This window comes from Corvus cornix, chromosome 12, assembly GCF_000738735.6.
Source record: "Corvus cornix cornix isolate S_Up_H32 chromosome 12, ASM73873v5, whole genome shotgun sequence".
Lineage (NCBI taxonomy): Eukaryota > Metazoa > Chordata > Aves > Passeriformes > Corvidae > Corvus > Corvus cornix.
In genome coordinates this window covers 8165949-8192968 of record NC_046342.1, presented here as the reverse complement: position 1 = coordinate 8192968, position 27020 = coordinate 8165949, and the positions used below count along the sequence as shown (strand labels likewise).

General features: G+C 38.4%; 1 protein-coding gene across 1 annotated transcript in view; it reads left to right on the top strand.

The window, feature by feature from the left end:
- Window positions 1–27020, top strand: part of ARHGEF3 (Rho guanine nucleotide exchange factor 3) — a 110894-nt gene that overhangs the window by 14808 nt on the left and 69066 nt on the right. Inside the window, 1 exon segment of the mRNA XM_039559056.1 lies at window positions 20491–20557. Within this exon segment, the coding sequence (XP_039414990.1) occupies window positions 20491–20557 (67 nt within the window).

Sequence of the window (27020 nt, the reverse complement as noted above, 5' to 3'; positions counted from 1 at the left end):
GCAGAATGGTGGTAGTAGCAGAAGTGTGACTGCTGTGAATGTCTGAAAACTACAGAGTATCATGGCAGTTTGTGTGTGAACCAAATTAAGCTGCTCTCGATAAGCAGGAAGGCTGAGGAACTTGGTGGATGGTCATAACATCAACAGTATCAGCTGTCTGAGCTGGTGTGGAAGAGTGTTGAACAAATCAAGGCCTGAGAGCCTTGAAATTGTAGAAGCTCCTGATTTGGCAGGTTCTCACTTTCCTAATGTTGAAAATTGCAAGAAAGGAACTAAAGATAAGGGAGCAAGTGGGAACTGTGTCAGTTCATCCATGACTTCTGTGAACTAGCTGGCTGGCACATTGTTTTTCAAAACAAATGTGCAGGAGAATTGGAAATTTTCCAGGTTTTATTACTGTGTGTGGATTTTATAACATGCTTCCTCTAGGCTGGATGAAATCTTGCTAGTCACTCCTCCATCATCTTACCTAGGATTAAGTCAGGATGTATTTAATCCTTTTAAAACCAATAATTGAAATTTGGGGTTCTGGGTGTCTCATGACAGAGTTTGTGGTGCCTTGGCTTTCCATTTCTGTCTCCAAATACTCTGCCATATTCCTTATGAAGTATGCAGTGTTCTGCTGTTTTTGTGACAAAGTTTTCATCACTTTTAGACCAAATTTCTCTGAAAACTGTCCATGTTATGAATAAATAAATCTATAAATCTTAAAACTAACCAAACACGCAATGTTATGTGTGGACTCCAGTGCATTCTGACTCTGTACTTATGACTTGGCTTAAACTAAATTTGAGGACAGAAACTTCTTAATGTCTTTTTCTGTTTTTTTCTTAAGCTGTAACAGATTGTTTGTTTCAGCTTTCCTTTCTAATCTGAGACTAGTGACTTTGTGGGGAAGGGAAGCTATTGAAACTCCAGTCTGTGTAGTGAGAAGGAAGACATGCTTAGATACTGAATTTAGATATTGCAAAAACTAATTTTAAACCCAGCTCCGTGATTGCATACATTGAAAGAGAACAGCTTACTGTCATATCTTAGTGTGCACATGTCTGGAAACTCTTTGGTATAGAAAAAGTAGTTATTCTGGAGTATTGTACAAACCTATATTTGAAGTGCTTTTTTTTTTTTTTAATATATAAATTGATCTGTTTAAGAACAAAATAGAAATAATAGGGTCAACTGAGACTACAATAATACTTGAACTGACATCCTCATGACTAAGAAACCCCCATGAATAAAAGCAAGATAGGAAAGCAGTAGTGAGCAGCTGAAAATGTGCATCTTCACTTTATGAGGAACTGTGTAGATACCACGTAATAGTAGATACACATAGATTTTACCTGAATGCCTGTGGTTTTAATGACAGCCCTTCTTCCTCAGTAAGGATCAGAACAGAGTAGCTAAATTGCTGCATTCTGCACCTCAGAGACAGACAAGTGCACAAACTGACTCTTAGCTTGTGTGGGGAAGTAAGGTTTCGTGACAATAAATCATCTTGACTCTGTTGCACATTTTGCCAGCTGCTAGTTGATGAAGGAAGAATTATGGTCTGGAATTACAGTAAGAAGAGAAACAAGTTTCACAACTTTCCCTGTTTCTCCTATATCCTTGTTTAATCAGTAGAAATGAGTCATCCTGGAGAGCTGAATTAAACTGGCTTTAGTTAAGTGCAGTTTAACTGCAGATGTTTGATTACAAAAAGGCACATACATGTTTGGGGAATGCAAGGTTACAATGTGTACAAAAAGGAACCCCATAAATTACAGATTAACACTTTAGATAGCTGGATAAAATTAATCTTTTCTGCAAGAGGCCTTGAATTAGTTGCTTTCTAGTAATGTCTTATTACAAAGAGAGAAAATGCTTTTCTTGGAAAGCTGAAGAATATTCAGGATAGTCAGCATAACATAATAATTATGACCAACTACTCTTAATAAAGTGGATAAATATTTACTATATATATATAAAATCACTTCTATCTTACCTAACTTTCCTAGTTTATTTAAAGTACTTCTCTGCCCATAAAAGGAGTAGTAGAATTGAAAATTGTTACAGGGGAATCACTTGCATTGGGACTTGCAGCCTGAGACCAGTCCCTTAAAGGAAGTGGATGAAGATCCAGGAGAATGACGTAGGGCATGGAGAGGGTGACTCATGAGGCTTTTAGCACACCCACAAACAGTGAGAGATGAGAATGTGCTGAAATGGTTAAAGTGCACTCACCAGCTGCTGACTTTACCTCATGCACACTTGAAATGGGCTTTGTAGCTGAAGAAAATATGCCCCAGAGGAAAGTACAAGTTTAAACATATGTTCAATCATCATGTCTTACAAAACTAAGTATGGATTGCATTTCCTCATCCTGGATGGGATCAAAAACCTCTTGATTGCTGCCTTGAGAAAGAAAAGCGCTGGGGCTGCCCCCGGCCCGCGCCCACGAGGTGGCAGCCTTGGTTCGGATGAGCGGCTGTGTCTGTTCCCTCTCTCGTGTCTGGCTGTTCTCCTTCCCTCTTCCCACCCCGCCCTTGGCTTTTTTCTGGGATCGCATAAAGAAATAGCAGCAGAGGTGAGTTACTGATTGCTTGTTTAAAAACCACCTTACGAATCTAAGGCTGCTGCTTGTAGGTAATATTTGGTGATTTTTCGCAGGGGGTTCATTTTTTCTTTTTTTTGGTGAAAGATCATCACTCACTAGATTCCTGGATAAAGCTGTAATCTGCATCTTGTACATGTTATTACACTGTCTCTAGGTCATACCGCAAATAATTTCTGTTGATGGTGTGCCTCTTAAAACATCTGCTGCATTCTTGGTTTTGACTGATGGGCTCTACCTGCTTTTTCAGAGTTGCATGTCTCTTTATTATAGCTGTTAGCTGAGGGAGTGAGATACAACAAACATTTCTGAAATATCTGAAATTGGTTCCAGCTGAATATCAAGAACTTTTTATCCAAGTAAAAGATAATGCCATCTTTAGGTTGCTCTCAATGGTATTTTGTTTATGAACGTGTGTTAGTGCACAGGCTGGTGACATGGCTTTTGTACTCTGACAAATCAACTGAGTGTTCACAGGGAGTGTATAGAGGGAGTGAAATACATTTATTTATTAAAGCAATGAAGCATGTTTTAACACTATAACTTTTAGTTACTTTGATGTAGGAAAGGAGTGTAAAAATCTGTCAGTCCATTTGTTTTATAGAAATATATTCTTGTATTCTTCCATACGGGCTATCCTGGTGAAATCTAGAAAATAAATTTAATAAAAAATGTCACTTTGGACTGTGTGAGTAACTCTCTTGGCTGGAATAGGAATCACGGATACTGAGAAGCTGAATCTGTACAGCTTTACATAAGTAACCAGGCTTTCATATCTTGATATGTTAAATTTTTTAAACTTATTTTCATTCTTCCCCTCTGTGGATTAGAGAAGTGCATACTGTCAGGGTGATAAATAACACAGGTGATTAGGCTTGGATCACCAATGTTAATAACTAATACACTATGGAAGGAGGCCTCACCATCCCTAACTCAGGTTTTGGTCATTTGTAAGTTGAAATTATGATTATAGAGGATAAAAACATCTCCTTAAGTGCTGTCTTCCAAACGTCGAGTAAATGAGTTTTTGTAGTTTAGAACAAGGATGAAATTTGTCAGCTTAGTTCTTATTCGTGCTGTAGAGCCTTATTTTCTCATTCAGATATGCAGCATCTTGCTGTATTTTCTTTTCCTTCTCTATTATCTTCTGAAAAAAATCCACAAAAGATTGCAGAAATAGTAAAAATTTCTAATTGAAAATTAGAAAACCTGTTAACAAGCCAAGTAAAGGAAAACACTGCCTTCCCTCCTTCATGGTTGCTGTGGCTTAACCCCTAACTAATGACAATGACAGTGTCACCAAAGTTGGGAATAAAACACTCTAGCACTGTAATTTCAGTATTTGAAAGAGGCATCACTTTTATTTTAGGTGCCAGGCGTGAGGGGGATATTTCTGCCTAACCCACTACCTAACAGACCAGTTTAAATCTATGTACTTATACATATTCATTACATTTCCCCAAACTCATACATACATGCTAAACTTTCACACAAATTCTTTTGCATATTCAAATCGCTTCTTGGAGTTTATTTACATTAGAGTAGGGGTCTTTTGAGGGTCTCTGGTGGTCATTTGGGGAACATTCCATTCCTGAAATCATCCTTTTTTGATCACAGGCCTCCAAAAAGAAAGTTTCTTCCCTTTGAATGCACCCCAGCTGATGTGGTCTGACCAAGACACAGCTGCTTATCGGTGTTGCTCAGGCCCACAGACTTTAAGGCTGCAGTAACCACTTGCACACATTAATACAGGACTAAGCACTGTCCTGCTTTAGTTAAAGCGAAAGGAATTCACAAGATTTAAAGACTATTTGTTACAATTAACGATTTTCCCAGCAGTAGTAGTAATAGTAATGAAAGGGACAGAGAAACAACCAATGCACGGTAGGGTTGCTCACCAGATATTGACCGATGCCCATCCTCATTCAACAATCGACCCCCTCTGGCTCCCTCTTATACTGGGCATGACCTCCTGAATTATGGAATATCCCTGTGGCCAGCTTGGCTCAGCTGCCCTGGCCATTTCCATCCCAGTTTCTTGTGCAGCTCCTCACTGGCAGAGCAGGGGACAGTGAGTGTGAGTTTCTGCTAATCACTTTGAAACATCTTGATTCTCTGTGTGGGTGGATGTGCATGTGTCTAAATGAAGTGGGACCTTTTTTTAATGTAAAAAAACCCCCAAACCCCAGTGATCTACCACTGGTAACCATCTGTTTCCTGTATGCTTACCCTGCTTCTCTTTTTAAAGATTCTTGTCCTTGGTCATGATTTCTTTTCACTAAGATCCCAGAATCTGTTCTTATAAACAGTCTGTTATTATTTTATACGCTTGTTCAGCCCATATTACAGTTGAGTTTCTAGTTAATACTCTGATACTGATAGGAAGACACTTCCTCTCCTTCCCTCCCTTCCCCCCCGTAAAAAAAATGTTCTTAGATAATTCTCTGGCTGTAGAGGGAGCTGGTGATAAAGTTTTTAAGGAACACAAACGGTATTTCTTTGGAAATATTTATATGTTGCAGTAGTTGGAAACAAAAGATCAGAAACAGAAGGCTGATTCGTCATTTGGTCTTTCCTTTGAGGGGGAGGGAAGGCTGGAGGATGTATGAACTGGTTAAATTAACTGCATGTTCCTGTGGGCCCTGAAAATTTCAACAGGTAGGTGTCAGAGACAATGATTTGAATGTGTATCTTTCAGCTGAATACATTTGGTCACCTGCAAATCTCTGGGACACAAAAGACGGCTTTTCTGTATTAGATTGTCGTTCCATTGCCTTAAAACTACACAAGGAAATTCCTCAGCAGACTTAGTTCTTTTGATGTGGAAAGAGAAAACCTCTGTGAATAGGGATATGAATATTAAGGTCATTATGAACAGAAACTCACTAAAGATGTGTGACTAAAAAATACCTGCAAATATGTCAGAATATCCTCTTATGTTAGTTAGTATGAAAAAATCATGTTTTTCTTCCCTGACTTTGAGCTTAATTATTATTGTAAGAAGCATGAATTAAAAATTAATTTAATGTATTGCCAGGAATAGATGTGGTTTGTTGTCACCTTCTTTGTTGGGCTTTGTACTTGGTGGTGAAGGCCAGGAGTTGACTGTAGTTTATGAGCTCTCCAGCTAAGTCTTCATTTTAAGAAATGGATTCTGAAGTTGTTTTTAAAAAAGGGAATTCAATTACTACTATGCTTCTGAGTATAGAGAAGATTTTGTTTCAAAGACTCATTTATCGTTGCAAATTGCACCAAAAAGAAGGAGCTCTGTTTTTCTCTCTTGGGGTTTCCCCAGCTCCACTCTGTAGAGAACAGTAAGATAAATATGACTCTATTTTGAAAGCTATATAATGTGTTTTTATTCCACAGATTAAAATCAAGTGGTATATGACTAGACAAATAAATAAAAGAGAGAAGTTGCACTCAGATTTTTAAAAACTGAGGTCTCTCTGCAATTTCATTAGGTACATTCACATTTGACACTTTATAATCCATTATTTATTACTACAGCAGAACTAGATCTGGCAGGTTGTACCTGGGCATGCTTAGGCACATTTCCCTCCCACTCAGATCTGCTGTTTCTCTAACTCAGTGCAGGGAGGGAGTCATGCTAAGTCAACTACAAATCAGTAAGGGATTTGTATCAAAGTGCAGGCAGGGAAAGTCATGATATGCTTTTATTGTATCTACCCTGGTATATAGCACCTCTTCTGTCCCATCCATCAGATTTCATAAGTTTGGAGGTTTTTTTCTTCCCCCAGATATCCTTCTTTATCTAAACTAGCAACTGACCCAAAGAGCTCTTTCATCTTTCTCCCCTGTGCAGTGCTGTGGGGGCACTGCATAACAAAACAGAAACCTATTGGAAATATCCACCAATCTCCATACAAATGAAGAAGAAAGCAGGGAGAAAATATAGGATTTAGGGGGTTAAATTAGTTTATCATAAACCGTTGAAATTTATTTAATAATCTGCTGGTTTATTATTCCTGAAATAACAAAATTTTAATAAACTCCTCCAGCTGTTGCCTTTCACTCTGCTGGAGTGTGATCTTTTCATTCTCCGTGTGCTGGGGCAGCGAGGCAGCTGAGCTTTGGGAGCCGCAGCCGTCAGGGCGCTGCTGTCCGCTGCGCGCTGTGCCCCGCGGAGGGCGCTCCTCGCCGCGGGTCCTGCCCCCGCCGGGGTTGTTTCCTTCAGTAAATATGCCATCTTTTAATTCCATTTAAGCCGTGGCCAGACTTCTCCCACTTGCTGGTGTTTGTCTTTTTTTTGAAGGACTTAATGTTACAAGACTTGGTTTCATGGTAGTTTTTTAGTATCTGTATCAAGGTATTGAAAAGGTAAATTCTTTAGCACCAGAATCACGTCTTAATTATCTCTCTGAAGGTTATATGCGTTTGATTTTGCTCACTGTGTGTGCAGGATGGGTAAGGCTGGACTTTTCTGACCAGCAGTGTCCTTCAGGTCTGTAGGTGTGCTTTTCAGAGCTTCCTCTTGTCAGGTGAAGCAGGTTTCTTTTGCAGCTCCTAAACAGCCTGTTTGCAAGGAGACAACAGTGAAATGTCCCCTGACTCTGTGCACTTAATTTGGAAAAACTGTATATGCTAAGTTTGTAGTCATAAACAGAATAGTGATTTCTTATGTTCCTCTACGAATGTGTAATTTCATGTAACTGAAGCAGCCGTCCCTGCCTCCCTGAGGAACACAGGCCATGAATGTTCAGCTGTTTGTTTTTCTCCTAAACAGTACAGGTAGGATGTGATCATGATTTTCTCTTACCATGCTCCTGCCTCAGGCCTTCCAGCAACTGACTTCTACCTACAGAAACACATAATTGTCACAAAGGGCAGGTTGGAAGATTGACCAACGACTCTAGAACTGGCAAAAATTTTTTTGGATTCTGAATCTCTGGTGTCCTTATTTAAAGGAAATGGTCTCATGTTAAATTCCATCAAGGTTTCTGAGTATTGTTTCCTTACCCATTTCTAGTCAAACTGTTTTAATTGGTGATTAAAATAATATTTTTTGCCCAGTAAGGAATCTGTGACTCTCTTGCCAACATATTGGTAGTCCCCAAAACTGTCTAATCCATCATCAGGTCACAGTTGTTTTAGGATTTTGCATCGGCTGGGTGACTAGGTGAGGACAGTTTGTAGTCTGGTGAAGCAACAAGCTGTGTTTTCCCTGAGGAAATGCTGACCTGTTTTCTCAGCCTAGCCCAGCAGTTTAGAAATTGCTCAGGTAAACAACACTGTGGTGCTGCAGAGCAAGATTTGGGATCAGTATGGATGACTGTTGTCTTGCTTTGTTCCAGACTTAATCAAGTGGAAACCTAAACAAAGCATGTGAATTCCTTTTGTTTACAGTGCTAACTTGTGTAGGAAAACAAGCTCAGTTATTCAAGTGCCTGTATTTATTTGAAAGTGAAATATCTAAATTTTCAGGTTCTTTAAACAGTACTTCGTACATGTTTTGAGATTTCTGTAAGAACAGAAAGGTTTTTTGTGTGAAGCAGTTGTAAAAATGTAGTAACACCTACCTTTTTATTATATGTTAATGTCTATTAGGCGTTGTAATTGGTGTGCAAAGATTGACACTCCTGATATCAGAGTATGCTTACAATAAATGTCTGCTATGGTAATTTAATGCCTTAATAGCCTTTTAGCAATCAGTTACATCTCAAATGCACTATAGGGCAAGGTTTTTTTTTGTTAGCTGAGGCTTTTGCTCGCAGTAGAACTCCATTACGAGTGTAGTGCAACTCTGTTTATATTCCACTAAAGCAAAGATGTAACTGTTCTGATCAGGTTTCCATTTAAAGATAACTTAAAAATATAGTGATGCTTCTTTTTTGCGGGTTTTTTTGTCTTTTTTTTTTTTCACAATTGAATTTAGTGATCATTTTAAAGCTTGTTTGTGTATCAGACACAGTGTTAATGTTTATCTTTGTGGATAAGGATTAACATTTAATATTTTTCACTTGTTAGTAATTTTAAATATTTCTCTCTTGAGAAGAGTCACCTGATTCTATGAACTTGGAGAAAAAATAATTTCATTTTTTCCCTCATAGGGAGGTTGATTCATTATGACAATTTAAAGAACAGCCTTTTTCCCCCATTCCATAGATTTACTTGAAGAATAAAAGTTATGACACATTTTGAGTTTAAAGATCCAACCAAATAACCCCCCAGCTTTTATCTTTCTCAGTAGGATGCCAAGGGACATGGCAGCTTGGAGTTCTGGAACCATTTTCTTTGCTTTTCAAGGTACCTCAGCAAGTCAGACTTGCAAAAGGTGTGTGTGTGGTTTGAAGAGAGCCTGGTTTCCCCAGGAAATGACATGTGACTGGGCTGTTGGTCTTGCCAGCAGCTTTTGAACTCATTGCCTAGTTTCGTTTTTTAGTAGATATGAAAAATACCAGACCATATGAACTCCAGTTTTAACATAATTGTGTGTGGGTTGAGGTGAGAGATCCCAGTTAGCACAAGCATGGTGAGAGAGGGCCCCAGAGAGCGTGGCCACTCACATCCCTGGTAAAGAACAGCAGCACAAGTGTTGCCCTGAGCTGACCACATCCCTGTCATGGCAGGGGAGCACAGAGGTGGTGAGAGCTGAGGTGTGGGACACAGCCTGGGGGCTGCTGCCACTGGAAGGACCTTGCTCAGCTGCCCCAGCAGAGACTGTGTGTGCAGCAGCGAGCTGAGGCTGTGCTGTCACTGCGTGTGCTCCGCGCTAAACCCCTGATCTTTAGTTCTGGCTGAGATCACGAGGTCACATCTCACCCCATGCTGTGCATGGGATGCGAATGCGGCTTCACCTCGCTCTGGTGCCGCTTTGGTCTCTTGGAAGTGAGAAAGCAGCTTTTATCTTCAATCTTTACCCTGAGCAAAGAGCCCATACTGGAACATCAGACTTGCAAGCTTGTTCTTCATTACTGTGCCACTTTTCTGAGTGATTGACTCGTCAAATCACTGCATATCTCTTCTTTCTCGGTTTGAAGTTGTCGGGGTTGGGAGATCTGCTTGTAGGGCTCTTAGATAATATTGTTAGTGAATCTTGCAGCAGCCTGAAGTCCTTGATGTGTGACCACTCTTCAGTTGGAGGTGGGGAGAGTATCAGATGAAGTGAACTCTCTCACATCTGTTCATAGAATCACAGAACAGCGTTTTTGACACATTTGGAAATGAAAAATGCTGTCCTGAAAGCACAGATAGTGTTTTATTAATCAAGAGATACAGTTTAAGTGACTGGAAAAAATCCAACAGCTTGCCTCCAGAAATGCACTTTACATATTTAGGAGTAGGATCACTCACCTATGGCTAGCAACAGTAGTTCTGGTATCTGTGACCATAAAGGAAACATTAAATGCTTTTGCATCATCATTGATCAAATCAACATCTGTTTGATTTCTTTCCTTGTGGTTTGACTCTTACTTCAGCTGCTGTAGTGACTGAGAATATTGTCCTTGTGTTCCAGTGCTTTCTGTATAGAGGCTGAAAAAGCCTGTTCTCCTGTGTTTGTGAGTAGGGAGCTTTTCAGTTTTTATAATGGAATATTGCAGTGTGTGTCTCTAATGTACCTCGCTGAAACCCGAATACATTATCTATCAGCAAGAGTAAGAACAAAGATAAATGTGTTCTAATTTAAAGGCATGGCATTAAAAGTTTCTGAAGAAACCTAATAGTGGAGAGTGTCTGGAAAAAACCAAAAACCTGATGAAAATAAAGAACAAAACTGTGTGTGCAGATGTGTGGGTACTAATTTCTTCCATTGGTGGCTCATCACTGGTCTACTTTACAGCAAAATCCCATTTCCTGCCTCACTTCATGTGTTAATGCTTGATTTTGCAGGGATAGTAATCAAGAAGGAAAGAAAAAGTATAGGAGTGTGAATATGTATCCATAGAGATAAATTTTATTTTTTATATATACATATATATGCATTTTGGAAAAAAAACCTAGCTCCAGATATCTCCTACTGATAAATGAACTTTTTAATGAATCTTCTTTGACCTGGGACAACACATATGAACCCTTCCAGAGCCGTCACTGGTATGATGTTAGTTTAAAATAAAGGATTCTGTACTTGTAAGAAGATTATTTTAACAAGGTTTCATGTTTCTTTTGTAAAATGGTCTTGGGCTGAAATTAACGTAGTTAGTGTATTGATATTGAAGAGACTAGAAAACCTAACTTGTTGTTGGCAAAAGTAGATATTAGTGAACATTTTCTGTCCTGAGTGGTTATTTTGAATGGAGCTTTAATGGTACCACAGTTTCAACAGGTTTGACTCCATTGCATTCAGGGTTTCTATAGTAATTACTATGGCAACAGTGAATGTTCCCACGGGAACCCAGCTGTGAATAATAACTAACTGAAAACATTTTGCTTTTGCATCTCAGGTTAAATGTCCCTTCAGTGAAAGTATGGGGGTTTGCTTACTTAATAGGAAGTCATTCTCTTGCATAGAAACCCACATATGTTGACAGGTGTGTCTGGTTTCAGAGTAGAAACACCCTTTCAATGTATTGCTGAAGTATCATCCCACAGACCAATGAAAAGTGTTAGAAACATTAGATGCAAAATTTGGCACCGGCTTCAAATGTTTTATGTTGTAAAGAAACTTCTTAAGCCAAATTTGTAGTACAAAATCTTCTGCTCAGGAGCTATGACTTGGTTTTTATTAACAGTATTAGTCATTATGTAAATTATTTACATCCTTCTTGAAGATAAAACTATCTTGGTAGCCTTCTGACCTCACTGTGCAACAAAGGTCAGGATCACACAAGTCACATGGTAGAGGTCAGTATTTGTTGACTTCAGCATCTATTTATAAATTGCCTTCAAAAACTCTCCTGTTTTTTTCAGAAATAAATTTGTCAGTGTTAAATGAAATATCCTGAAACTGTTTGTTGTTAAATCTAGCTCTCCTTGTACTTGTAAACTGGCCTTTGTTGGCATACAACTGCCTTGTTCATATTTATTTCACTTTCATTCAGAACAAAGGGGAAACCAGTCTGGTGTTTATGATATGAATAAACTTCTAAACTTGAAAGCATTTCAGGGCTTGATTTGGTAGCTTCACTGTCAGGGAGTAACACAAAATGCTTATGGTGCTCAGGGGATTTGTGGCCGCAAGGAAAAGTTCTAATGAGTTTTATTAAGAAAAGGGAAACTAAACTAATAAATATTTTAAATACTCTGAAAATTATTTTTGAGATCTAAAAAAATTTGTTAAAGCTGAATAAGAAAATAGTGAAGAGCACTTTGTTATATATGAGGAGAAAATAGTTTTCTAAGCTCCGGGGACTGATAGTTGCTCTTAGAGTTATTTATGCAACTTAATAGGAATTACTGTGCAGATGGAAATGTGGTGAAATGGAGGTGAAATCACTATTTATTTGGGCCCCTGTGGTGTACAATTTGCTAGTAATGCGGGTGAAAGTCTTACAAGCAAAAATGTCTTTGTAAATCTAAAAGCTCCATAGTTTGATCTTGATAACTTGCAGCTATATATCACATAATGATATCACATGCATACAGATGTTTCAGCTGTGAGTATCTTAAATATTTTGTTGCATTTGTTATTGTTATTGGTCTTGGTAATCTAATAGATTGTAAGTGCTCTCTCCCAGGTTTTATTGGATGCTTGTCTTTAAAACAACACCCAAAGGAAAAAGAGATAAAGTATCATGATTTGGGATTTAAAAAAAAAATTCTAAGTAAAAAATCTCTAGAAATGGCAAAAGGTTTAAAAAGTTGAAGCTTTGTCCCTCAGGCTTGATATAAATAGTGCAACTTCCCATGAAAGGTTTTGCTATTGCTAACGTGAGGAGGACAAGAGGAGATGACAGCACAAGATGAAATGGCCTCAAGCTGTATCAAGGGAGGTTCAGATTAAACATCAGGAAGAATTTCTTCACTGAAAGGGGGGTCAGGCATTGGAATGGGCTGCCCAGGGATGGGATGGAGTCACCATCCCTGCAAGAGTTCAAGAAACAGCTGGATGTGGCACTGAGTGCTGTGGTTAGTTGACATGGTGGTGATCAGTCACAGGTTGGGTATCTTGGAGGTATTTTGTAGCCTTAATGATGGTATTATTCTATGAATTTCCGACTTTCCCCCCACTTCTTAATATTCTGTTCTTTATTTAATTGACAATGCTCAAAGTGTGGGAAAATTTCTGTTGTCCATGGTGTAGTTATGCCATCATAAAATGCTTGTGTTCTGAGCAAGGCCCGAGGATGTTGCAGAATTTAAACTTTGGTGAGATTTTTACATCCAAGTTATTGACCTCTATGTGACAAAGTAGCTAAATGGAATTTGCCATGACAGTCTCCAATCCTTTAGGCATGCTGGAGGGCAGAACTAATGGAGACAGAAAATTGTGGTATAATTTGACTTTCCTGGAGAGGCAGTTACTGCATGCTGAAGATAAGTTATGGGCATAGCTGCATTCACTTGGAAAAGTTTAGTTTATTAGCTCTGGTGGTGACAGGCCTGTTACAATCTCAAGATAAGATGTTCTGGTCTGTCTGCATAGAGATTGCAGGAGTGGTTCTTGTCATTCAGTGTAAAACCCTTCGAGCAAGAACAGTCTTGCTCAGTGAAACATTATGCTGAAAGTTACTCCTCTATAACTGATCACATTTAATCAAAGCAGATTTCTTTCCTTGACTGACTGGCTTAGTGCCATATCCTTGAGAGCAAGGTGTGAAAGTATCACACAGCTCTCTTGAAAAGTATGCAGGAATGTTTTACTTTCCAACACAGAGAAGTCTCTAAGTGGACTATAATGATGATCCTATATGACGTTTTAGTTACAAACGTACATTTTTTGCCTTTTCAGGTGAAATACAAACTGTAATGCAGAAAAATATGAAGTTGCAAATGAAGGATAAGGAGCCAGCAGTGTAGTTTAAAATCGTGTATAGGACCGACTTGCCTCCAGATGTTACTTGTTTTAAGTACTGTTATCCTCTTTGTTCAGTCCTTCTGTTCTCTCTGAGTGCCTGTTAGTGAATCACAGCTCCACAGGAACTCAAGTTTACCTTCAGAAAGAGCCAGATGAGATGAACCCAAACAGAAAGGGCTTTCAGAACGCACCCATTTCCTTTATCAAGAACATGATGTGATGGCACTTGAGTGGATTTTGAGGGTGTTAGTAGGTTCTCTATGGCTGAGCTGAAAGTGCTGTTTGGGTGGATTTTTAGCAGCTATGAAATCCCTTGTTTGATTTCTCTGTGTGAAAACCCTTTTTTTTCTGTCAAACCAGCAAGTATACAGTCTTGCTAACCTAAGTGGATTTCCCAGCCTTAGGTTCTAGTTTGAAAACAAAATGAAGCAGACTTGTCTTTCCTTGAGCATGAGTGTTGTGGTTTTTGCCCCGAGGCTTGGCTTTTTCTGATGCTGTGATGATGGGGCATTTAAGCCTTACCATCAGATCTTGTTTTTCCCATGGACCACAGGATCCTCTGTGGCTGTTGGGTGGAAATGAGCAAACATTTCTTTTGAATGAGCAGTTGTTCTCCCTGTAAAGAATTCAGCGTGTCTCTGAGATACACCAGTGGGACGAGGTAATGACTAAAAATTAACCAGTGTTATTGCCGTTTTTTCTTCAGAACATAATTGAAACGATACAAGAATATTTTTAGGCTGCATAGTCAAAGTAAGGCTGTGAATTACCTCTCTCATCTCAGCCTTTTACAATATTCATGAATGGTGATATTTTGTTACAGAAACATAACACAGGACTCTCTTCACATCCTCCCCAGCATTAATGCAGCTGTACCTTTGTCAAACAGCAGAAAAGTCTGGGTCCTCCTGTTGGGCGTCAGCCAGGGATTTCTCTTTCAGATGTGACCAGAGTTCATGTATATCAGGGAGGATACTTTTATAGTGATGTATATTGATGGCATTTATTGCATTAACTTGCAGTAATTAGAAATGAAGAAATAATTTATGGTAAAAGCTTTAAATCAAGCTTGTTATTCTTCAGAAGGTGAAACGTTCTATCATTTGGAATACCTGATTTTTAGATTGAAACATAGCTCTTCAGTTGGCCTTCAGATTTTTTTATTTTCATCTTTCATAGAGATGTTTTTCATTTTTCCAGGAAAGCAGTCAAATACAGATACGAAAAAAAAGCATTTTGTAGCTTCTTTGGGTTTTGCTAGTGATGGGATATTTTATGGTAGGGTGCATTGATTCACAGTATAAATAAACATGTTCTGCAGAAAGCATGGGAAAAGAGTAGGTGTGTGATAGCTCACTGCTACATGTACCTGCTTTTTGCAGCCACAGTCACAGGGGCTGTTTTTCTTTCTTAATGCGTTTATGCCAGTTCACGATAGTAGGACAATAAAAGATTATGTTCACATTCAGGAAGTCAGCACAGCAGCTGAAAATCAGTCATTGTTTTTTTCTCAGTATTTTTGTTTCTCTCAAGATACGAAGTGTTCAGTCTTGCTCAGCTGAGTGGCCACCCCACCCCCAGTTACCCATTTGTGACGAGCTCCTGTCTGCAGGATGGGGCCCTGGCAAATGAAACATGCACCCAGTCTTGGAGTTACTTTGCCTTTAGCAAGAAAATCCCATCAAGTAAACTCTCTATAGGAACTTAAATATTTTCTGAGCCCGATTCTGTTGTGTTAGATTTGTTTTACGCTTCTGGAAAATAAATGGAATTTTCCACAATCTCCTTTTAGGGCCAAAACGCACAGGCCTAGTATAAAAGAGAAGTAGTATTTGAGATTACAAATGGATGAGTTAATGTTTTTTATTAAGTAGGTCAAAGCATGAGCTTTTTTTCTGCTTTTAAAATCAGTACCAAAGGTACATTATTATCTGTTGCTTAAAATATCTAAGAAAATCAGTATTCAAAACTATTGTTCAAAGCTAAAATGCTCTTGCACATCTCAGGCTTCACCAGGTAAACCACTTCGACATTTTCTGTGTGTGAAATTTAATATTGCAACTATTCCAGTGTGTTAAAATCAATGTGCTTTTGTGACCTGTGTCTTAGTGTACATTTTTGATAGGTTGAGCAGCTGACATCAAAAAGAACAGATCTGAGCAGTAAGTACTATTTATTATTTAACAGCATCTTTGTAAAATATTCACAGCTGTAGTAACAACCTTTATTTTTGCAGATTGAAAAGAATTTTTACTTAGCACAGTTTGTCTCTAAGTGGTTTGAGCTTTGCTTTTATTATCTGAGTATTCATGTAGATTTGCGAAATGAGCTTTTATCTTTGAACGGATGTAGCAGCTGAATATTTTAAACAGACCATGCACAGTTTGGATATTCATATCTAAAAGATACCCTTGTAGTCAGTGATTCTGTGTGCAGATAGACTGGAGGATCAGATAAAGATATAAAAGTTGCGTGAGCTTAATCTAAATTGCCATAAACTTAACTCACCATCGTGCTTCAAGGCAGATAACGCACTTTTGTTAGTAAATGTAATAGAATCTTTAAAACATTCAGTCTGTATTTTAGTTTTTAGATTCCTTTATACACTTACCTACCAATTGTCATTATATAACTAACCTACAGCACAGTAAAAGTTGCATAAAAAAGCTCCACTGATTTATTCTGGAAGGCATGTTAATTTGGCCTTATATAAATATTTTTATAATATATCCATAGTATGTGTGTGAGGGAACCTAAACAGAAAACCCTGCCCATCTTAAGGACAAATGCATTTTATTCCCTAGGCTGCAAAATAGTGGTAGAAGCAGTTGGTCAAAGAAAGTGCCAGAACACAGAGGGTATTACCAATGTCAGAAGTTCCTGCAGTAACAAAAGTTTAGTTCAGTAAAATTCTAAATTATTCTTATTGAACCGCAGGATCACTAGGAGCTAGCAGGTAAGCAAGTCAGTCATTCCCTGGTAAATGTTTCAAGGGATCTAAGGTATGTTTTAGTTACTAAGGCATGAAGATGCCATGTCCTGGTTTACGTTGCTGGAGCTTAAGGATGAAATGGAGGATACACAGTTAAAACTTCTGCTGATGAGGAGGAGCAGTTTGACACTCAGAGGGACGGGCTCAATGCTGAGTTTCTTCAGGGCTGCCTTTCCAAGGGACAGGTCTCTGCTTGTGCTTTCCTCACAGTGGAGGGACTTGGCTTAAGGTTTTATTCCCAAGGTAAACTTTCCATAGTGATCCCCAAGCCAAGCTCAGATGGAGGGTTTGGTGACCCCTCCCTCCCACAGTCTGGAGAGTTCCTTTATATCCTCACCCTTCAGTCTTTCCTTCTTAACACTGTGGTGCTGAGGAGAAAATGCTTTGGTGCCTTTTGGCTAAACAAAAAGAGATCCATATGTAAGAAAGGTCAAGTATTAGAAATTACAGCTTTGAGATTCATGTTGCAAGTAATTTTAGGGAGGAACTCCTGCTTTCTTTACCTTTGTGCTTCCTTTTCTTACCATAATCTAGTCCGTGATAACCTATTTTGGTGCATTTCAAGAGTGTTCAGCACAGTGCACTCAGTTATAGGAGCCATCCCTGCCTCGTCCTTGACGTTTGAAAAAGCCTTACTATATAGTATCTGAGTAATTTATTTTAGATTTATGTGCCTCTAAAAGTCAGGTCTGCTCATCACTTTTAATCCCTGTTAATATCTCCTCCTTTTTTCTTCAAGCTGTTTTATTTTGTTCTATCTGCTACCTACTTATGCCAGTGATGATTTTTATTATTGGTCTTGTAAATTATTTTGTTACTGAACCAAGTTTGTTTAATACACTATTGGACCGGTATCCCCCCTACCAAAGTGTAGTATCTATTGGCTGTTTAAAAAATAGAATTCTTTGACAGTTTTGTATTTAAAATATCAAATAGTAATTTGGTGTTTTAATAGTTTTATAACATAGGCTGTTTCTTAATTAGCTCATGTGCTGCTGTATTTCAGAAAGGATCTATCCAGTAAACAGAATGATCTGAAGTAACAGTAATATTGTCCTGTAGGGGAAAGAAAAAAAAAAAAAAAAGCAAAACATTAATTTAAAATCTGTCTGAAAAATCTGCAATACTTCAATTTTTTTTCAGTAGAGTTTTCACTGATGTTGACAGATGGGAAGACCAAGAGATCAAAATAACTTTAAGGTAGTGAGGGACCAAACTGAAAACTGTAAATGAGGTCTTGCTTTTGATAGAACTATGTTTTGTCACTTGAGGTGCATTTGAGAATCAGAATTTTTATGTCACTTCATTTTGATTTAGGGGTGTGTTCGGCTGAAAAATGTTTGTTCAGAATGGTGATCATAAACAATTTACAAATATGTTTAACCTAGATCATTCCTGGTTATGGGAACAGTGAGATTTCTGAAACAGTCTTTCAGGAAAACAGTGGGACAGTCCTTCCACAGTTCTAGTACCTTGGTACGTTTGAGATGGGCTGTATGAAGTGCTCGCTTGTAATGGGAAAGTGGACTTGAAACATTCACTGTGTTCTAGACTTCAAATGCCCCTGGTAGAGTAGAAAATAGGGAAGTAATAATCAGGCCAAATGCATGAGAGTGAAAATTTTTGAAGAAAGCATTTAAGGTAGCACATAGGGTGCTAAATGAGTCTAATGCTTCAGTTTGGTTTTAGAAGAGTGATGCACACATTAGGTGGAAAAAAAAATTGTGAAGAATTTTGTTGTACCCTGATTGTATCAGATCAGGTCAGCAAGCCATGGAGGAACACAGAGTGACCTCCATATGTTTCTCTGACTTTTTAATTAACACTGTTCAGTAAAACGACGTTGTTTCATTAGGCTGCTGCATTTAAGACCCTTTAATAGTGCCACAGTAGTATTAAAATGAAGAGTTAGCAGACCACTGTGAATGATGGGGAGATTCGTTCTCACCAAAATGAGGTAAGGCTCTTGATTGATAATAGGAAAGAGGATACCTATTGTGAAAACTGGCAAAATGTAGATTTGATATGTTTGCTCTTTATAAAGACTGGCTGTTTTTGTGTAGTCTGGGTTGCTATCAATGAATGGGAAAGTTACAGGTTGATGATAACAATTGCTTAGTCATCCTTCTTCTGCTGGATGGACTTTAGTTGAGTGCAGATGGATGATATGACAAATTTATTGCTTACTAAAGAGTTCTCAGTTCTCATTACAGAATGATTGTGGGGAGAGATAATTTTTAATTAAGTCTTCATTTCCTTTGAAATATTGTCTAAACTGTCATAAAACTTGCTTTGTTGAAGTTGAAATGTCTTTTGCTTCCCCTACATTCATCTTAATTAGTATAGAACTACTGCAATTCTTAACAAAATGGGAAATTAAATGCATGAACAGCATTAAAATATAAGATAAAAATGAAGAAATGTAAGTTCAAACATATATTTTTTTAAAAATTACTAAGGAGCACAACTTTATAGAAAGCTCGCAGTACTTTCTCAAAAACCTGACTGGTTCCAGTGTGAGATCATCTGTGAATAAAAAGGTGCAAAACACCATTAGGACAATTGATAATTTGTGTAAGTCGCTCTTGTTAATCACATTTTTCTCTTTTTATAATGCACTTATTATTCCAGTGAGGCTTTTAGGTTAGAAATTCAATTTCATAATATTTTAACTTGGAAAGCTGCAGTAGAGGAGGATTTATTAGTGGGGCAGTCTTTAACACTAAAATCTGTCGTGTGTGCTGCCTTGTGCTCTTTAATGACTTTACCAATGCACTTCAATATTAATATTCTTTCTGGTTGGCAGGCTGGTGCAGTGAAGAACTAAGAAGATTTACATCTCATCCTTTGATGTTACAAAAATTACTTAATTGTCATGATTATAATTTTTTGTGTTATGCTGGCATCTAAAAATGTTTACTGTGATCACAGCTCTATGATGTGTTTAATGAACGTGGAAACTAAAGCATCCGTACACCAAATATTTTACACCAATAAAAGACAGAAAAAAAGACAGTGGAAACTATTGCTATCCTGACTCTAAGGAAAGAGATAGGGGTCTGGTGTGTTGGAGTCCTTCAGGAGCTATAAGCAGCAGGAAGAACTTGTGTGTTAGTTCAGTGCTTTAACTTCAATATCTGTTGTGTTATTGTTGGATGGTGAGGTTTGACAAGCAGCCATTTAATTTGCTATTTTTTAACCAAGTTTTTGTGTTCCTGTTACTATTCATAGTCGCTTCTGTAATGTGTCTAATTGCATGGTTGGAGGTGCAGTGTGCTCAGCACTTGGGTCCTGCTGCCAAACCATGTGCTGATCTGGTCAGCTTCAGCAGGTCACTCGAGCTTTGATCTGACTCCATGTGTAAAATCTCAGCAACGTTTGCCTACCTTTGTGAACTAATTGAAGATCTTACTGGTGAAAAGCGCTCATTAGGAGAGAAGTGGGCCATGTTATGGTTACTTTTCAGACATAATTGTACAGTGTTAATTATAGGGTAGGAGAAAGAAATTTTTTTTTTTTTTTTAAGGAACAAAAACAGAAGTCAGCTTCTAGTTTTTAGCATCACACAAGAGGCTGGCTACCTTGCTTTTTACAGCTTTGTGTAGCTCCACTGTCAGCATGAAATGATGTGAAATGTCCCCCTCCTGTCCAGCTGCACCATCTTGCATGACGTGGTATAATTGCAGCTTCACAGACTGTTTGGGTCAAGGTTGTCTCTGCTGAAAATCAGTGGGAGGAATAAGTTGCTGTCAGACATCAAGTCAGAGCATCTCTGAAGGCTTGAAAGGCTGCCATGTCCCTTAGTGCTCAGTCTGAATTAAAATATTTAACACTGAAGACAGAAACCTGTCAGAGGTACAGCCAAGGAGGTCTAAGTGTCTTAGTACTTGAAGCATGTGTTTTCTTTTCTCCCTCTATTGTCATTCTGTTACTGAGGTAGAAAATATGGCAGCTGAAAATGTAAACACTTTTCTTTGTCTCATCTTGCAGGCCAAAACAGCAGCAACAGAATAACTTTTCCTTGTTTCCTTCCACCAAGGGCTGGAATTTCAGAGGGGTAAGTTTAGTACTGTTTTGTTTACACTATAGCATTCCCTCCTGCTTCATTCTGTTGCAGTGTAACTTTGTACTTAAACCATGATCTGTGAGGACTAAAATAATGGCAAAACAATTAGAACTTTAAATTTTGTACCCTTCTAAAAGGCTTTTTAAAAATGCCAGCTTTTTTTTTTTAAAGTGATTGGTTGTATTATGAGGGGTGCGGGACATAATCACACTATACATTAACCTACTTTAAACGAAAAAAAAATAGGGTGTGTTTTCATATCTGAAAATAAATAATGAAAACTGGACTGATACTCTTTAATGTAGATATTTGTAAAGTTATTGAAAGTTTGTATTATGTAAACTTTGCAGAAGTACAGTTAAATTGTAACAAAAATTTATGTGAGCCTCTTACAAGGCAGAAGGGAATTGGTTTTATTTCTATTTGCATGGCTGAGTAAGGAAATATGGAAACTTGTGTGTTCCCACAGAAACTGACTGAAAAGATACATGAAAAAGCAATGCAAGTGACACTGAGAATCTTAATATTTGCTGGGGGTATCAGGAGCTTTTATTCTTGTCCTCTTCAGGTTTCCAAGGTAGCTTCTTAGGTAGGTTAATTTGTTCAGAGTCATCTGTTATCCCCTCTCCGTCTCCTGTGGCCTGTGAAGCCTTACACCATTTGGTGTAAAACTTAATGTGATGGTGGTGTTGCAATGGCAGTGGTGTGTTTGCCATGTGTGTAAGTGCTGGAGCCTGGGATACAGTCCAAGAGAAGTCACTGCATGTTGTATCTAAGTCATAGTAATCTTTTGGTTAAAGGAAGGGCTTTTCTGCCTTGCAAACACTAAATTACCATTACCTGTAATGTGGACTGACTTGTACTTGGGAGACCATATAAATTTGTTTTCTCTGAGCTTCTTCCAACAAAATAGTTAAGTAGACAGACATTACTTAAGTGCTTTGCTGAAAGAGTAAATGGTATTGACAGATTTACTGATCTGTGTTGCTATAATATGGTAGACTTCATTAAAAAAAATTTTTTTTTACAATATCTGGTACTGGCTTTTGCATTCTAATTTGGTGTTTTAAATAGAGCATCCACTATTGGTTACTGTGAGCTTTTTATTGTCACTATTTCTTGTGTTTTTCTATTGTTATTGTGTTAGGGATGAAGTTGTCAGTGATACTGAGAGAATAGTTCCCTCACAACAGCCCTGTCAAGAGTGTAGGCAAAATATCAACAACCTCTAAGCTGTAGATTTATTATATAGTGCAGAGCTAGTTTAAAAATAAAATTGACTCAGTGTTTCCCCCAGTTCTCTCCCAGCTATGCTGGAAAAGTAATTGAGGAAGAAGGTGGGCATGAAAATAGTAGGAAGAATATTGTAGGTGTGAGTCGTAGCTGAAGAAACAATGATCCCAAGTTCAGAGCAGTAGCTCACTGAAGTAAAGACATAGGGCTGGTTTAACAGTGGCAGCATGAGGTCTGTGATCCTGTGTGGTGCAGGTGGAGCGAGCTGTACACAAAGAACAGAAAACTGGGGAGTAAAACACTTCAGAATCAAGAACCTGAAAGGAGGTAGGAATAGTAGTATTAGAGAAAACAGGCAGCAAGTTAATGGATCTTCAGTGTGCTTCCTTCATGTGTGGAAATGAAGATCGGTGGCAGGTGACTGCCACCTTATTTTTAAGGAAACTTAAAATTTTGCTACTTACACAGATGTCAAGTTCTACAGCTGTAGTATTTCATACAGTGCATAGTAGGCAGTTGCAGTTGTTTGAAACAAATGGCTGCATCGAGGGAAGAACCTGTGTGAGTCGTTCACTTGATCTGTTTGGATGCTGAAGCCAAGATAGCTGAGCACTGGAAAAGAGAGAGCTAAGTGTCTGTTGATGTTTGCATTGTGTGAGCATTAACTTTATTTTGATGGATGGAAAAATTGTGTTATGAAAAGCCCAGTAAGCAGACTTGAAGTCACACAGGTTTTCATAGAGATGGTGAAAGATAATAGGTTGGCTTTGATGTCTTTTCTCAAACATGACTAAAACCTTGCTGGCTAAAAGAGCTCTAGGTTAATGTTGACAGTGGAGCAGAGCCACAGCTGAGTATAACAAACACAACTCTGGAGCTGACTTATTCATGGCTATGTTTTTTTTTAACTACTATATCTATTATTACAGACTATAATACAGGATCATTTCAACAGTCACAAAAAATAATAAAGAATAAAGTGATTAGCACAGAATTGCAACATTGTGTTCATCTCCCTGTCCTCACTTTGCAGTCAGTTCACTCAGTTTCAATGTCCCAGTATCATGCTGATAGAGGGACATGTTAAAGAAGCCTTGAACATACACCAACGTAAACCTCAGAGTAAGATAAGGAAGGCCCAGATGGTACACATTTACCAAAGAAACTCCTCTGCACTTCTCTTTTCCTTACTTAATTTATCAGAAGAAGCTGATTTCCATCTTGAGCAGCTCTTTCGAGCCTTGTGGTTAGAGATCGCATTTAACTCTCTCAATGGGGATTTTCATGTCAGAATGATACCATGTTTCTGTCATTTTTAGATAGTGGTAGCAGTGTCTTCCAGAATTTTGGGCAGTGTTTAGATATCAGTGGGAAGAAAGGCGTTTATTAATTTTTTCTTTTTTTAACTGAGTAAATCAAACCTGGTTGGGATAAAATTTAGACTTAAAGTTACTGAGCAGTGAAATCTTTTTGCTGTAAATCTCCTCCTGCATACGCAGAAGACATCAGGTTAATTTGGGGTTTGAAGAGATTTTTATAGTCATGTGTCCAGAAAATGACTATTATGGAGGGAAAGTATTTATAGTGAGAACTATCATTCCTGAGGAAGAAACAGAACCTGTGGAGATAAGAATATCCCACACTGAAGGGAAGACCAGAACATAGAAGATTAGGTGTTAGATGTGGTACTTAAAATAGAAGAGGAATAAAGCAAAGGAATATAAAATACAGAATATAGAAAAGGAATAAAAGCAAAATCCTATCCTGGATATAGGATTGGAGAAGGAAAGAGGAGGAATCTGCAGCTTGGAGAGAGGGATAGTCAGGGTGGAGAAAGCAAACAGCTGTGAAAGAATTGGGAGAGAAAGAGAGTGGAAATGGATAAAATATAGAAATGGAGGTAAGCTAGTGAGTGTAAAAGTAGAGAGATGGAAGCACAAAGTGGAGGAAGACATCTATATAACACTGCAAGTTTATCAGTTCAACATTCGCAAGTGCTGACCCTGAGATGGTAAGATGATGTGGGTGGGGAGCAAGTTGTGCCTGGGACTTGGTAAGGAGAAGAAACACAAATATCTGAAGGGATGAGGCAGTTCAGAGGCAGGTTAATAATGAATATAAAGAAAGCACCAGCACAGATCTTGGCACAGAAATTAGTATTAATTCTGTTTTTGCTTTATCTTCTGATTGCCATTAACTCTCACTGTTCTTCTCATCTCCATGCCACCATTCCCTTAAAACCTTGATGCAGATAAGTGGCTTTCCTCAGCCTTGCTGTTTGGTGCTTATGAGAGAGCAGGTCAATATGCTGCTCTGAGTGTCTGTGGAAATAATGTGTTATGTTGCTGCGTAGGATGGGAAACAGCTTCATTTCATAAAGCATTCCATCAAATGAGGATTACATTTGTACAGTCATCGACATACAATTAGAAGATGTCAGGATTAAAGCTTCTGTAGTTTTTGGTAGTTTTGATACAGTCTTGAATTATATGCTTGTATGCTATGTTTTACCACAGTAAGAGCAGTCAGTTTTATAAATAAGGAAGTTCTGAATTCAAGAAGAAAAAGAATCTCTCTTGAGAGTTTGAGATTTCAGCTACTTTATCTGTCTCCCTTCCTGCTCCCTTAAAAGCACTCACTTTGTTTATGCCAGCAGGATATGCTTCTAGACTTAGATATGCAAATGGAAGTCTTCAAATGATTGTTTTTCTAGAAAAAAAACCCAAAAAACCCAACAAACCCAACAAACCTTAAATAAAATCGGTACATTTGCAGAAGTAGTGGTACACGGTGTTGCTATGACGATGTGTGAGGTGACTATGAAGAAACTGCCAGTCAATCAATTACCTGATTAGTGAAGAATGTTGGGCTGTAGGCAGAACTGAAGAGGATGCTGGTTTTGTCTGCACTTGTCTCTGATATGTCTCTCCACTGTTCCACCAAGAGAGCATCATTTCCTGCATGCTTTGAGCAGACATCTGAACCATTATGATGGTTTCTTTATTTCCTCCCTGCCATGCACAACAAATTTGGCTGAAGATCTTCAGTGCTAAAAATAGTGAAATCTAAACCAACGTTTTGTACTTGAAATAGTTTGAGGCATGTGTTTAGTGCACAGTTGACTGAAGATTGAAGATAATTTATTGCATCGAGTCTTCTTCCTATTTCGTCCTTTCTTGTTTCCTTTCTAGTTTTGCAAAACCATCTAACTGAGCTGCAGATGTGGTCACCTGTGAGGAAGGCTGATCTAATTTATGAGAAAGCTGACATAAATAAGTGTTAATATGCTGAAAGTCAATTTTAGATGTGGTTTCTTTGCTAGTTTTACTGCACAAATGTTTGTGGGGGAAAATATGTTTGTCATGCCAAATGAGAAGAATTCCAGACTTTTCCACACTTTTTTTTTAGAAAACAGTATATTTTTGTGCAGACTGGCACACTTCAGTTATCCCTTTCAGGGTGCACGAATCTCAAGATTAAAAGATAAGAATTGCTAAGAGAGAAAAGAAGTTCTTTCATGGCTTTAACTTGATGATTAATTGCATAAATTACATAATTATTTACTACCATAGAAAGCACCTCTGTACCTCTCCTGGATTCTGCCTGGTTTTACTTAATTTCTGTATCCACTGATAGTTGTTTGCTTAAGCAATGATGTTACCTGTAACAGAAACATATTAGAAGTGGTATCATACAGGCCTTTTTTCATACTTGTTGAAACGAAGTTATGCACTAATGTCTCTACATCAAATATGCTTAAATATCATTATCTCTTAGTATGTCCAGTATGATTTAAAAACACAAGTTACCATATGCATTAAAAACATGTGTGGTTTTCTGTTAGTTCAGTATACTCCTAGGCACAATTTAAACAGCCTCCTCCTCCTCGGATGGTTACTTTATGTCGTTGACAGCATGTTTTTATAAGTGATTACTTTGTGTAGTCACAGTATAGCTGGGAGTGGAATGATTGTACCTGTTGTGCCACAGCAGTCAGGAGTCAGTTCCTTCCCACGCCATAGACAGGCTCTGAGGCAGGGGTGTCCTGCTCCCCAAGGCTGCTCTGGTGCTGCTGCTTCCTCCCTTTACCTCTGCAGAGTCCTGTGTCTTCTGACCTGCAGCAGGTTAAAGAGATGCCAGGTGGATGCTTGGTCCCTGACCTGACTCATCCCCCTTTGTCTTTGAACAGAAGAATTCCATATTCCTTTTCTGCTTTCCAACAGATGATGAATTCCTGTGTGCCACTGGCTCCTTTTACATCTCTTCCTCTGTCTTCTTACAGTGGGTTCAAGCTCTTTCATTTCAGAGTTTAATTGTCTCAGCTCGTCTCTTTTACTGCCTGGCTCTGCTCAGACGTGCCTTTGGTCTGCCTCTGTGGAGGAGCTGGAATGCTGCTGTCCAGCTTTGACCTTTCCTGGACCAGAATGCCCCTGATACCTGACAACAGAAATAGTGAGAAGCAATTCTGTAAGTGTGTTCTTGCAGTTCTTCCTTGGGAGCACTGCAGGAGCAGGGAAGCTTCACACCATTGGTAGCAGCAATGTAAGGAGCATTACAAATATCCTTTTGTGATACAGAATTTCTAGTTCAGAAGACAGGAGCTTATAAATGGTAGCAAATAGACACCCTGGACACAGATTTTTGTTTGTAGAAGAGTTGGGTTTGATGTCTCCCTGCTTAATCTATGGGCGGAGTTTTAAATGGTTTAGCTTGTTATTGGTTTTGGTTTTGAGCAAACCATTAGAACTGTTGTTGATTAGTCACAAGACTAATTTCTCTTGGAACAGCAAGGTTTATATTGGCAGACAAATAGAGATGCTATCAGGAATTCATTGTGTGGCATTTGCGTAACTGGATAGCAGTTGATTCCATCCGCAGTTTCAAAACACTTCAGCATTGTTGTATTCTTAATGTATACACTGAATTCATAAACCAATTCAGAGTGACCAGTTAGACAATTTGTAAGACTTAAAAAATGTATTACTCCAAAGCCATGTGCTGAGTCAGCATGGTTTGATGACCGTCACTTCTACCCACAGCGTGTGATGCGAGATTGGTCATGTCACGCTAGAATGTTGTATTTGAAATTCCAGCAAAACATGGTTTGTTGATGTGTTGGTTGTTAGGCCTGTGATAAATGGCCATATCTCTTTGTAGAACCAATGGGTACTGTAAATTACAAGGTCCTCTGCATACAGTAATGTGGCAAAAATCATGAACG